The following is a 12,903-nucleotide window of genomic DNA, read 5'->3' as shown; positions in this document are numbered from 1 at the left end:
ATGGGGAAAGGGAAAAATTGTATTGCCTGGGTTTGGGGTGCCCAGTAGATGTGGGAAACGACAGAGAGGAACATGTGTGACCAGAGGTTAATGGAGAAGGCAGAGGGAAATCTCCAGGAAGTGTGCTATTAAGAGCCAGGTTGGTTTGCATGAGATACCCAATAGCTAAGAACCAGGTCCTTAAAGGGGCTGTGCCATGTGTCTGGACATGAGAGACTTTGCTAAGGACTTCAGTAAACAGTCTGGGGCATTCGGATCTGTTGGCCTTGGAAGTCCACAGGAGTCTGCAGAGCCCGGGTTTTAAGACTGTGCTCATGTCTGTCCTGTATAGCACAGGCTCCTTCCCTAGGCAGGCCCTGGGTGTCTGAGTCCTGATCAGACCCTACTGTGAAGCCTTAACTAGCAACACTCCATACTGTACAGTTCTAGAAAGGGACCAGGAAGAAGGTATGAGCAGAGGCTGGTCCCTTGCTCTGTCGTGATCAGGTAAGGGGAAAAAGAAGAATTCAGTGCAGTGTTCCCACGCTGGTCCCTGGGGTCTCACTAATCCTCTGGACCCTGTTAGTAACCCTTTCCTCTCAGCTTTATTCCTTCCCTCTCACCTCCACTCTAGGAGAATGTGTGTGATCTGCACACACACACTTAACACGCACTCACACACATGTGCACACAGGCACACAATGCACACACACTCATGCACACACACACAGGCACAAGGCACATGCATACACATGCACACACACTCACGCACGTGCACACATGCACACGCACACACACACTCACACACATGCACATGCACGCGCGCAGGCACACACGCGCGCACACACACACACACACACACACACACACACACACACACACACTGGGTATGAGGCTGCTAAGTGGGGTGTGAAATACAATTTCCATGAGTGCTAGCGTCTGCTCATTAAACACTTCCCTTTGCAGCTCCCCTGCGCCTCTTACAGCCTGGCCTTTGACACTTTTGTCCCCTCCCCCCTTTAAAGGGACCTTGTTTGCACAGAACGGGGAAGTGGTCTCAAGATCCATCCATATTGTGCCTTACAGCCTCCCAGTGAAAGCACAAAAGAACCCGCTACCCAGACAGGCCCAGGCAGGACTCAGCCTTGCCTCCTGCAGCAGCTCCAATCTAATTCACCAGGCCTTGGGGCTGGATGGAGAAAGACAACACCCCCCCTCCCCAAACAGCCATGGTGACAGCTGCGGTTGCAGGCAACAGCAGTTACAGGCAACAGGCCTAGGTTCTTGGCCTCCCTCTCTGGACCTCAGCTTGTGACAGAGGGAGGGGACTGGACAGGGGTCCCAGCATGGGGGGTCTGGAGGGAGTCAGAGGCTGGAAAGCTCTGGGCACCCAGCCCCACCCCGGCTTTCTGGGACTTGGCTTGGCCAAGCCTCCACATCTGGCAACAGAAACTTGAGCCTCAAGCGTGTCATCTTCATAAGACAACAGCTCTGTCTCCAAAACACTTTCCCATATGTTTGCTTCCAGCCCTGAGAAGACGGGTGGGGCAGGGTAATTAACCCGGATTTGCAGATGGAGAAATGCAGCTCAAATCTGGGATTTGGGAGCAAGATTCTGGGAGCAGGAGCTGGTGTCGGATTGAAGGTGGGAACAAAGGGGACTCTTTCAAGAAAAAGGTCAAGTCTATAAGAGGGGACGGACTCCTTCCCTCAGTCCTGGAGCAGGGAACAGGCCCTGGTTTGCAGCCCTCCTTCCTAGGATGATGGCAGTAATGAGGATACTAACTAGCTAGAGACTCTGTTTGTTTTTGAGACAGGATCTTGCTCTTTATTCCAGGCTGGTCTAGAACTCATGATCCTCCTGTCTCAGTCTTCTGAAAGCTGGGAGCCAATTCACACAGATGCCATGAAACTGAAGGTTTGGCCCCATTAGCTAGTGTTTTTTGAACATTTCCTATATCCAGTGTTCTGAAGATTTTACATACAAAAGGTATTTTCTTTCTCACATGTTGTCATGACTTCCATTTTGTAAGTGAAGCACTAGTTGTGGGCTCTGACCTTTCCAGGCCGTGGCTGTGTGGGGAGAATTTCCCACAACCAGACTGCTAAAACCACTACTGCCTAGAGCGCATCTTAGGGCAATGCTCTGGCTGATACTGTGACCTCAGGTTGAAAGAAGAGCTGGGTGAAATGAGATGGAGAGGTCTCATCATACAGTTCTGGAAAATGGGCTCCCAGAACTTCTCTCTGAGCCCTAACTCAACACTCTTAACAGAATTCCAAAACTTGTGACTTGTGATGCTTCAGGTCAAATGGCAGAAGGACGACATGGACCACAACCTTAACTTCTTCTCTGTGTCATCTGATGGCAGGATTGTGTCATGGACCCTCGTAAAGGTGCCTGTTTCCCAGAAAGGGTCATGGAGGGATGAGGTGGGAGGAGCTAATGGCAGAGCTCCTGACCCAATCCACCCCTCACCTCTTCCCATCCCTCTCTGACTATAGAGCGAGCTGGTTCATATAGACGTCATCAAGCTGAAGGCGGAGGGCAGCACCACAGAAATCCCCGAGGGGCTGCAGCTGCACACTGTAGGTAGGAGCCCCAGCCCTCACCCCTCCATCAGGACAAGACCATTGACCCCCAGCACCTCAGGATCGGTGACAGTGGCCATTTACTTTCCCAACTCTCTCTCCTCATTTGTACTGGAGCCTAGACTGGTGGAGACCAAAAAAACCCAATCTCATGGGCGGAGCCCTTGAGCACCGGCGGTCGGCACACACCCCTATTCAGGCAGGTCCTTTCCCGCGTGCAGACCCCGCCCCCGTTTATGCAGATCAGGTGCTGCTCTGCAGAACCGTCCCTGCTTAAGCAGATCTAAGCCCTGTTTACCCAGATCCTGGCCCTGTTTACTCAATTCCTACCCTGTTTATGCAGACTCCATCCCTGTTTGCACAGACCATGTCCCTGTTTGCAGACCCCCATCCCTGTTTACCATGACCCTGACCCTGTTTAACTCAATTCCTGCCTTGTTTACCCAGGCCCCCATTCTTGTCTGTAGAGTCCTAACGGCCTAGGGCAAGCAAGCCCGCGGTCCAGTTTCTGCCTTCCTGGCCTGAGCCCAGCCCTCCCAGCGGCCCAGTTCTATCTGTCCAACACTGAGCTGGGTGAGAGGTTCTCTCTGTGAACCAGGCTAAGTCTGTCCCCTATTCTTCTAAGGCTGTGGCACCGCCTTTGACTTCCACAAAGAGATCGACTACATGTTCCTGGTGGGCACAGAGGAAGGGAAAATCTACAAGGTGAGGCAGCATGCCCCATCAGCTCCTCACAGGGGCACCTGGACCTATGCACCTAGGGAGGGTATAGTACACAACAAATCCCGTGCTGACACCATCTAGTGTTCACTGTTCTGGAAGTCTTTGGAGGGGAGAAAAGGCATATCTTTTTTAAAAAAAAATTTAAATTGTTACTTGTGTGTGTTATGTGTATGTGCACATTCATGCCACACTGAGCATATGGCGGTCACAGGATAGTTCTGTGGCGTTGGTGGGGCTCTGACTCCAGTCTTCAGGCTCAGTGCAAGCACTTTTAGCCGCTGAGCTGTCCTGCAAGCTCTTTTTTGTTTGTTTGTTTTAACATTTATTTATCTGGTGGTGGTGCACATGCATGTCACAGTACACATATGGAGGTCAGCAGACGGCTTGTAGATTTCCTGGGGTTGAACACAGGTCATCAGGCTTAGCAGCAAGCACTTTACCTGCCGAGCTATCTCAGCAGTTGAAGAATGCATGCCTTGGTCCTCTTGGGTGGCAGGAAGAGGGGCTACAATCGGGAAAGGTGATGGAGAATCTAGAGAGCAACTTGAGCCTGTCTCTTTCCTTCTCTAAGAGGCAGACATGAGAGTAGGGACTTGGGGGAGCTAGGACATTCTGGGCAGACTTCCTGGAGAAGATCTGAACTCAAGCTGGGCTTTGAAGGCCAGGTATCAAACAGATTCATCTCTGAGTACGAGGGGCAGAGCTGCCCGCAGGACACGACCTCACAGCCGGCTTTCTGCCGTGTCTCAGTGTTAGTAGGTGAACATCCCTCTGAACCTCCATCGTCCAGAAATAGCTTTGCTGTGAGCTTTTCTTAGGCTCAGAGACTCAGAATGTTAATTACAGACAGCCTCCCGGGAGCCCCAGAGGCCCAGCCCGAGTTGGTCTGAATGCAAAAGAGGTCCCCACCCCCTCTCCACCCCTCCCAGTGGCTGCGTGAGAGAGGCAGGGGAAGGAAAGACTAGTCACTTTGTCTCCTGGAGGGAGGGAGAGAGGCTTGCTGGCCAGGACAAACACTGAACGGGAAATCAGGGGATCTGAGTCCGCTCCTGGCTCCACACCTGCTCTTGCCTGTACAAGGTGGGGTGATGCTCACTGTGGCATGGATCATGTCTGAGCTGCGGTGAATCCAAAGCTGTGTCTACCAAGGCGCTCGCCTGGACAAAAGATTAGGCTGTGCCGCATCCTTGCCCAGGGTGTGAGACCCACTTTGCCTTGCAACAGAGAGAGAAGTCACTTTCTTACTCAGTCACCTGCCTTCACCCTCCAGGAGGGCTCCACGCCCAGCCTGAACCCCAGTCCTTAAGTGCTTCCTCTCCTTTGGGAATTTGGGAGGTGATGCCGATGGATGGACAGCTGGGTTCAGGTGCTGATCCTCTCCGGCTCCTAGGGAAAAAGGTTGCAGCTGGCTTTGCTCTCACCGTTGAGCCCAGCTTTCCTGAATCATCCATCCCCTACCCTTCATAGTGCTCTAAATCCTACTCCAGCCAATTCCTGGACACCTATGATGCTCACAACATGGCAGTGGACGCTGTGATATGGAACCCATACCACACCAAGGTCTTTATGTCCTGCAGCTCTGATTGGACAGTGAAGATCTGGGACCACACCATCAAGTGAGAGGCCTGCTTTGGCCCTACCCAACCCCATGGCCTCCCCTCAGCTCTGGCACTATGAACCCTCGGAGTTATGGGCTTGACCTTTTTGCCACTGCAGGACCCCCATGTTCATTTATGATCTGAACTCAGCTGTGGGTGACGTGGCCTGGGCACCATATTCTTCCACTGTGTTTGCTGCGGTCACCACAGATGGGAAGGTGAGTAGTTCTTCCTCACCTTCAGAGCCACCATGGAGACCGGGAGGTGTCTCAGGGTCTCTAGAGAGCCCACCACATGCTACCCCAGGTCAGTAGGGGATGATGGGACATAAGACTATGTATTTTAAAGCACAGGCTATGCAGGGAAGTGTGGAGGAATCCTTCATCACAGGGGGCCTTAAGGAAGGAAAGGAATGTGCACCTTGGGGAGCAAGCCCTCTGGAAAGCTGAGATGCCATCCAGAAGTTGTCTTCCGTGAGGTCCCCTAGACGATGCCTAGCCTCTGGGCCAGTCGCTGGTCTGTAAGGTAGGGACCCCACCCTCATCTCCAGAAGTGCCCAAACTGGTGGGAGGAGCTTGAGTATAGTGTGACAGACACTCAGAAGCCACCTTGGGTGAGGACGTTCTTAGGTGCAGCCTTGTTTTCTTTATGGAATTTGACAGAACCTGACAAGCACCTGCACCCAAAGGAAAGAATCTAGCAATTAAGGATCACCCACATGTCAATCAGCCCCATGAGCATGTTACTAAGGGCCGGCACAGTGCTCGGTTCCAGGCTAGGATTTGGCAATGCAGGCGCCCGCTTTTATGGAGCTCATGTTATAGTAAAGAGGAAGACAGAAAACAGGCACCAACATTCTCACCATGTTAGAGCCAAGGACCAGAAGAGGGTGGAGCTTGGATGCAAATGTTTATAGCCATGTTATTCATATGGCCAAACAATAAAGAAGCCATTGTCCATCAAATCATAGATAGCAAGCAATGCAATGCACATGCAAAAGGATTGTATTCAGCAGACAAGGAACATATGATAACATAGATGGGCATGAAAAGCTTATGCTAAGTCGCATAGGCCAGACACAAAAGAACAAATATATGGTATGTCCAAAATAGATTTGCCCTGTATGCCTCATCTCAAGAGATGGATCTATAGAGATGCAGAGTGGATTTGTGTTTGCCTCAGAGGGGTTGAGGAAAAATGGGGAGTGACTGTTAATGGGTACAAAGTTTGCCTTGTGGGTGAAGAACATGCTCTAAAATTGCTTATGATAATGGCTTGATAAGTGGGTATGCCTAAAACCAAGAAGCGCATACTTTAGGTAGGTTAAATGGATGAGACTTATAGAATGTGAATTATTATCTCAATAAAGCTGTTATATCGAACAGAGAAAGCCAGGCTTGGTAATTCATGCCTATGCCTATAATTCCAACATGCAGAAGGTGGAAGCCAGAGATCGAAAGTTTGAAGCCAGTCTCATGACATAGCAAGTGCCAGCAGGCCAGACTGAGCTATACAGTAGGACCCTGGGGAGGCAGTGGGAGCCAGGTAATTTCTTAGGAAAGGCTTCTTTGGTGAGGTGAAACTCACACTGGAAGCTGAACGGCAAGTACTAGTCTTGAACCTTTATTTATTTATTTATTTGGAGGCGGCGTCTCTCTATTATGTAGTTCTGCCTGTCCTCTTACATAGACCAGACTGACCTCCAACTCACAGAGATCCACCCGTCTCTGCCTCCTGAGTGCTGGGATTAGGGCCGTGTGTCCCCACGCCCTCCCCATAGGAGCAGCATTCTGAAGATGAGGCGGGGAAGCTGTGCACACAGAGGCTCCAGGGAGACTGGGAGAAATTGCTTTAAAGGGAAGTCAGGGTACTGCATGGAGCGCAGACTCTAGCTGGGCAAGAGCAGAAGCAGGGACACTGCGAGCTGTCACAGCAGGGGCTGATAGCGATTCGGACTCCCGGTGAGGCAAAGATAATATCAAACATTACTGGGCACTTAGGCATCAAAGTCTGAGCACTCGGTATTTATTAGCTGGGATAAACCCCGGGCTCTGTCACTTACAAGCAAGTTAGCCTCCAATAGCTTCCAAATCCTCATTTATAAAATCGGGATAGTAACAGAACCACCATATGGAGTGGTTGTGAGGGGTATAATTAGATGATCCAACCTTGTAACACTACTGCCCAGAGCCTGGAACATGGTAAGTTTATTAGACTGGATAAATGGTAGCTGCCATTACTGGCTCTTTTTACAAAGCTTCGGGTTTCTCTGTGGTATTTTTATACATACCTGGCATTATAGTTTGTCCCATCTTCTTCCCTCGCTGTCCTCTCGTCCCTCTGTCTCCCCCTTACCTGCTCCCTTTGTCCCCTCTAACAGTCTCCCCTCTGCTTTCATGTCACACCCTCCCCATAGCTGCTATTATTTAGTCTGCATAGACTTAAGGTTTCTAATCTTTTTCATCCTGCTGTCTCCAGCTTGGCTGTGCTGACGGCCTGCTGTGGGGTTCCCAGGAAGCCCAAGGTGGGAGACCAGGACCTCCTTTACATGACTGGTGACACTAATCTCTCTGCAGGCCCATGTGTTTGACTTAGCTGTCAACAAGTACGAGGCTATCTGCAACCAGCCCGTGGTGGCCAAGAAGAAGAACAAGATCACTCATGTGCAGTTCAATCCCATCCATCCCATCATAATCGTGGGTGATGACCGTGGGCACATCACCTGTCTCAAGCTCTCTCCTAACTTGCGAAAGATGCCGAAGGTATGGGCTCTGGGAGTCCTGGCTGCCATCAAGAGATAGGGGGTGATAGGGAGAGAGGATCAGAGGCCACCCTAAGTTTCTGGAATGAAGGCTTCAAGGTAAGGATAGTGGCACTGCCTAAATGGAGAGGCTGGGAAAAGGGTTTGTGAAGTAAGAGATCAGTTTGACCTGCTGCGTATGAGTTCCCTGGAGGGCCCAGGAGGTGATTTCCAAGGGGCAAGTGGGCTTGGAACATGGGGGAGGCAAGCATCATTGGCTTACTGGAAGTGCAGGATGTTGTAGGTATGACAGGTCACCAGGAGAGGGACTCAAGGCTTAGCTGAAGCATCATTGCTGGGCTTAGAGTTTCAGCTCCAGCGATCCCTGAACTGGGAGCCAGGAGTCCACCCAGGGCAGGAAGCAATGAGCCGTGAGCAGGGTAACTAGGTCAGCAGCGATGCAGGCCTCCTTCTGAGTTCCGGACTCTGTTTCTTGGGTCTTTAATGATGAGAAGACCCAGCCCAGAGCCCAGGGACCCCAAATATATGACACAAAGCCCAGAGCAATGACTTCAAATCTATACCTAAGCCCAAATTCAGATTAAGGCTCAGGCCTCACAGTACAGGCCTTAGAATCCAGAGCCTCAGGACCCAACCATAAATAAATAAATAAATAAATAAATAAATAAATAAATAAATAAATAAAACAGAACCATTTGTATATGAAGGCAGAAATGACTCTTTGCTGCCCAGCTTTGGGCCAGGGTCAGGGTTGGCCAAGTAGACCTGACCATTGACCTTCCAGGGTACGATTTGAGGCATATACTGCAATCTGGGGCAGGGTCTGGGGCTGTCCTGTTCAACTACCGTCTTCTTCCCCAAGAGTTCCGACCCAGCCAGGGACTGTGCACCATCCTGTGGATACTGGCATAGACTCTTCCCCACCATGGCCAGGGAGGCATGGGCTGGAAGTATGGACGCCCGTAATTGTAGCCAGCTGGGGGAGGGGGTGGACTTGGCTATAAATACACAGAAGGCTGCTAAGCGCCTGCAGCTGTGGCCCGCAGGCTGCGGTGGGCTCTGGGGGTTGGGGGAAGTCAGGCATGGTCTAAATCTCTTTGCTGAGCCCAGCTCCTTGGCCTCCAGAGGGAGAAAGGAGGCAGCAATGTTTGTGGAACAGATAAAATCTGTTCTTAATTTAATGAGGGGCAGGCTTAAGATGGCAGAGCTGGACAGCCCCCTGGGAGGATGATGGCCACTCTTTAGGAGAGGGGCACAGCCCTGACACCGTGAGCAGGGTAGATATGAAGGAATGCTACCCAGTGTGATCCTGGGGAGCAAGATTTATCAGAGTTCCATCTCCTCACAAAGCAGGGGTCAGTTGTGACTGAGGGAGCGAAACTCTGACTCAGGAAACCTAAATCACCCAGGATCTGAGCAAGGACAGTGGGGGCTAGCACTTGGGAGGATTAGAAGTTCCTGTGAGGTGACCCTGTCAGCACTCAAGTGATTCATACAGAAGGAAGTCCCCCGGGCATCCCTCCCGCCCCTGCCATCACAGGTCAAGAACTGCCTTTCCTTTTCTCCTGGATGGTTGGGAAAGCAAGGCTCAGGAAGGGACCTGCCCAGTCTTGTGGGGGACAAATGACAGCAATGGAACTGAAAATCAGGTCCCTTAAATACCAAAGGATGGAGTAAGACTGAGAAACAGTTTAATTATGGAGAGAGAATGGGAAGATAGAAAAAAACAACCGTCCTGTGCCTCCCCTGAGCGGAGCAGTGAGCCGCACCAGACTGCGCGCCAGGGGCTGCCGGAACAGACCTGGGAGCAGGTGTAGCGGTCAAGGCCAGAGGAAACTGGAGCTCTGCAGAGTAGCTGCAGCTAGATGGGGCCAGGAAGGAGCCCACTGGCTCTCACGCTGCTCCCTTGACCTTACAGCCCCAGCAGGTGTGGCTGGGCAGGTGCCAGGAAACAGTGGGCACAGGTGGCAGAGGAGAAAGGGAAGGCAGGAGGTGACAGGAGGGAAGACAGTTGCCCAGACTATCTCGGTACAATCCACATCCCACTGTCTGGACGGCAGGGAGAATGTGACTGGTGTGGCCTGCTACAGAATTTTCAAGCCTGTGGGTCAAACATACCTGTGCCCAAACTCCATTTTCTCAGGGTCCAATTTGGTAGTGGAAGCACTGGAATGCTTTCAGGTGGGACAAGGGTCAGGTACTCGGGACCTGGGAGACAGTCCCCACCGCATTGAGTCTCATGGAAAACTGTCTGCTCCCATGTGTGTCTCCTGGTGCTTTCCCCAACCCTGGGTACACGACACATCAGGTCTGGTTTCGAGTGGCACCCCTCCTTGAGCCGATGAGGACACCTGTGGCCTAGTCCTCGCCTCTCTCCTGCAGCAACATCTAGCTCCTCTTTGCAGGGCTGAGCCTGGGTGGTCCTAACGAAAAGCTCTCCCCGGAGCCTATAGCTCTCCCTGGCTGACTTCTGAGAAACTGGGGATAAAAATGCCTTTTTCCACTCCTGCCAGCACGGAGCCCCGGCTGAGCTTCGGAGCTAGAGTTGGAGTACTCCTCCCAGGCCCTCCGATGAGGCTCTGAGTCACCCAACCTGAGCAGAGGAAGGACTGAGTGCCAGGAACAGGGGAGGGTCCGGGAATAGCTAGGGCAGGCTAGGCAGAGGAGCCAGGGTGGCACCTTAGAAGAGGCAGCCGGTCCTTTGCCATCCCCACGGTCATTTCCCTCTCCCCAGGAAAAGAAGGGCCAGGAGGTGCAGAAGGGACCAGCTGTGGAGATCGCAAAACTGGACAAACTGCTAAACCTCGTGAGGGAAGTAAAAACCCAAATCTGAGAGTCCGGTCCCAAGCCCTGCCCCCCTCTTTGGATCCAATATGTACAGCCCTTTGCCTGGGTACCAGGGTGCCTAAGCACCAAGGATGCTTAAGTACCCCACTTTGATCAAGTCCCAGTATTTGCTTTCCTCGTTCTAGTTCTTAAGATCACAGCACCTTTTTCCATGACCTGACCCTCAACCTCCATTGCACTCCCTTTACACAAATAAACCTGTCTGAAAACTCACCTCGTCCTTTTGATTTTTTTCTATCACATAGCCCCCAAGAAGAGAAGTCTCAGAGTAAGCCATAGTTCCATTTATTATCCAACAAACAGTGGGAGGACCAGAGAAGGGGCCCAGCCCGGACACCCTCCCATTATTGCCATGGGTTCCAGTTTGCTTCCCCAACCTAGAGAGCCCAGAGGCGCTGAGCTTAGGGAGGTAAACAGCCCTTGGCCCTTGGGATGGAGCAGAGTCCAGATGGCCCTGGCCCTAGCACCGACTCCTAACCCCCCACTCCAGGTCTGTCTCTGAAGGGCTACTCAGGGCTCTCTTTGAGTCAGGCCGGCTACAGTCTAGGCTGCTGGGTCCAGCTTCAAATAGACTGGACTCTAAATTCTGGACCCCAGAATGTCTGAACTGAATCAGATGCCACACTCTGACTCTGGCACACTCAGGTCCAGGACTCCAGGGTAGGTCAGGTGCCTTCAGGGCTGCAGCAGGTAGCTGCCTTCATGGCTGGGCTTCTGGGGGGGTGGTGCTTTCTCAGGACAGGGGCCAGGGCTGGAGTTGGGACTGGATTCTGAGAAAGAATCAACGTCAGTAGAACGAGAGTGGCAGGCCCAGCAGAGAATGACCCAAAGCAGTAGCAGCAAGAAGCCTACAAGGCCGTTGCAGACGATGGCGATGAGGGCCCCCTGGGAGATGGCTGCCCCCATGACAGGCAGCACCCTCAGGCCAGCGCAGATTGCAGAGCTGCCTCAACGGCAAGGCCCATGCCGAGGCACAACTCTGGTATGGCCGACTTCCCAAGGAGGCTGTCCTGTCCACACACAATGATTCCTGGGCAGTGGAGATGCCCACATGCAGTCCAGAGCCTGGGGAAGCACAGAGGAAAGTAGAGGGAGGTGAGGAGGAAGAAGTGGGCAGGAGCCTAAGGGGACAGCTCCCCTCTCCCACCTCTGGCCTCTCAGGCAGAGGGCACTGAGTCCCAGTAGGCTCAAGTACCTCCCAAAGCCAGCACCTCCATCCTCGGGCCTGGCTCTGAGCCCCTGGTACTGTGGCACGGCCAGAGTGGGCAGGCAGTAGTAGGCAGGCAGCCTCTCTCATTCTCCTCGTATCTGGTGGGTATAGCCTAGCCCTGCCCACCAAGCCTCTAGCTTTCAGACCTGCTGTTGGTGGGCGGGACTGAGGTGGCCCAAGGCCCAGGAGGAAGAGGATTATGACCATTATTGTAGAGGCTAGGGCATCCTCTCTTCCCCAAGGCTGCAGTAAGCCAGTCCAGGAAACCTGCAGAGGTGCCAGCTCGCACAGAATGGAACTTTGTGGAGGCCCTGTCAGGAATGTGTGGGTCTTGCATATTCAGGGCTGTGTGACGAGGTGTGCCTTTCCTTGGAACTTTGCCTCCCTGGGTCAGGTGTGTGTGTCTGAACGGTACACCTTCCTGCCTCTCTGTCCCTTGCTTGATCTGCATCCTTGTCCCTCCATACCTACCTCTGTGAAGGTGTGTGGCTGTCTGTCTCTGTGTCCCTATCTCAGAGTGTTTTGAGTGTTTCATGTGTGTCTCATTTCTCCACCAGTCTGTCTCTGTGAATCTCTCTTTTCACGACTCTATGTCCCTCTGCCCTCGAGGACATGTCTCTCCCTCTCTCCATGGGGTCGGCATCTGTGGTTCTGTGCGTCTCGCATGTGTCTCTGTCTTTGTCTATCTCTCCTCCAAGCTGTGTCTCTTGTCTCTGTGTGGGTCACTGTCTCTTCATCTCCGTTCACGATCTCTGTATCTCGACCCCCTGCCCGTAAGGGAGCACCCCCCCTTACCTGAGTTAAGCCCAGTGCGCGCCCGCGGGAGGGTCCGGGGCAGCGGGATGCTCAGCGCCGACTGAGGCTCGAAAGCCTGCGGGCGGGGGGCGGTGGGAGGCGGGCAGGGGCGACGTCCACTCCCCGGGCCCTCCCCCTGGGCCGCGCAGCCTCCGCCGGCCGCTCCCGCCGGGGCGCGACCGGGCCGGCCTCTGCCGCGGGCGGTCTGCGGAGAGCGGGCACCTCCTCCCCCTGGGGCGGCGCCTCCTCCGCGGCCGGGGCCGCTAGCTCGCTCGCTCGGCGGCGCTCGGGCGGCGGCGGCTGGAGCGTCGAGGAGTTCGGCTGGGCTCGGCTGAGTTCGGCTGGGTTCGACTGGGCTCGGCCACGGCGGGAGGGAGTCGGCTGAGCTCGGCAGAGCT

At 53.2% G+C, this 12,903-nt stretch overlaps 2 protein-coding genes across 2 annotated transcripts in view; one reads left to right on the top strand and one right to left on the bottom strand.

Annotated features, from left to right (window-relative positions):
* Window positions 1-10,713, top strand: part of Dnai1 (dynein axonemal intermediate chain 1) — a 67,880-nt gene extending 57,167 nt beyond the window's left edge. Inside the window, exons 14-20 of the mRNA XM_048420572.3 lie at window positions 2,287-2,376; window positions 2,485-2,572; window positions 3,197-3,276; window positions 4,762-4,910; window positions 5,011-5,110; window positions 7,469-7,654; window positions 10,388-10,713. Of these exons, the coding sequence (XP_048276529.1) occupies window positions 2,287-2,376; window positions 2,485-2,572; window positions 3,197-3,276; window positions 4,762-4,910; window positions 5,011-5,110; window positions 7,469-7,654; window positions 10,388-10,486 (792 nt within the window). The 3' untranslated portion in view covers window positions 10,487-10,713. The remainder of the gene's footprint in view (window positions 1-2,286; window positions 2,377-2,484; window positions 2,573-3,196; window positions 3,277-4,761; window positions 4,911-5,010; window positions 5,111-7,468; window positions 7,655-10,387) is intronic.
* Window positions 10,714-10,769: 56 nt separating this feature from the next.
* Enho (energy homeostasis associated) lies at window positions 10,770-12,669 on the bottom strand. The gene is made up of 2 exons (XM_048420573.3): window positions 12,506-12,669; window positions 10,770-11,565 (listed from the first exon to the last, which is right to left on the bottom strand). Exon 2 carries the CDS (start codon window positions 11,404-11,406, stop codon window positions 11,176-11,178), a length of 231 nt encoding a protein of 76 aa, XP_048276530.2. The 5' UTR covers window positions 11,407-11,565; window positions 12,506-12,669; the 3' UTR covers window positions 10,770-11,175.
* Window positions 12,670-12,903: the final 234 nt, after the last annotated feature.

The sequence above is a fragment of the Myodes glareolus genome, chromosome 16, assembly GCF_982192425.1.
Source record: "Myodes glareolus chromosome 16, mMyoGla1.1, whole genome shotgun sequence".
NCBI classification, from domain to species: Eukaryota; Metazoa; Chordata; class Mammalia; order Rodentia; family Cricetidae; genus Myodes; species Myodes glareolus.
The sequence above is the reverse complement of the archived record's forward strand: the minus strand, read 5'-3'. Positions and strand labels throughout refer to the sequence as shown.

Bases quoted from the DNA above. Each gene is read 5' to 3' on its own strand.
- Enho (XM_048420573.3), bottom strand. From the start codon at position 11,406: ATGGGGGCAGCCATCTCCCAGGGGGCCCTCATCGCCATCGTCTGCAAC.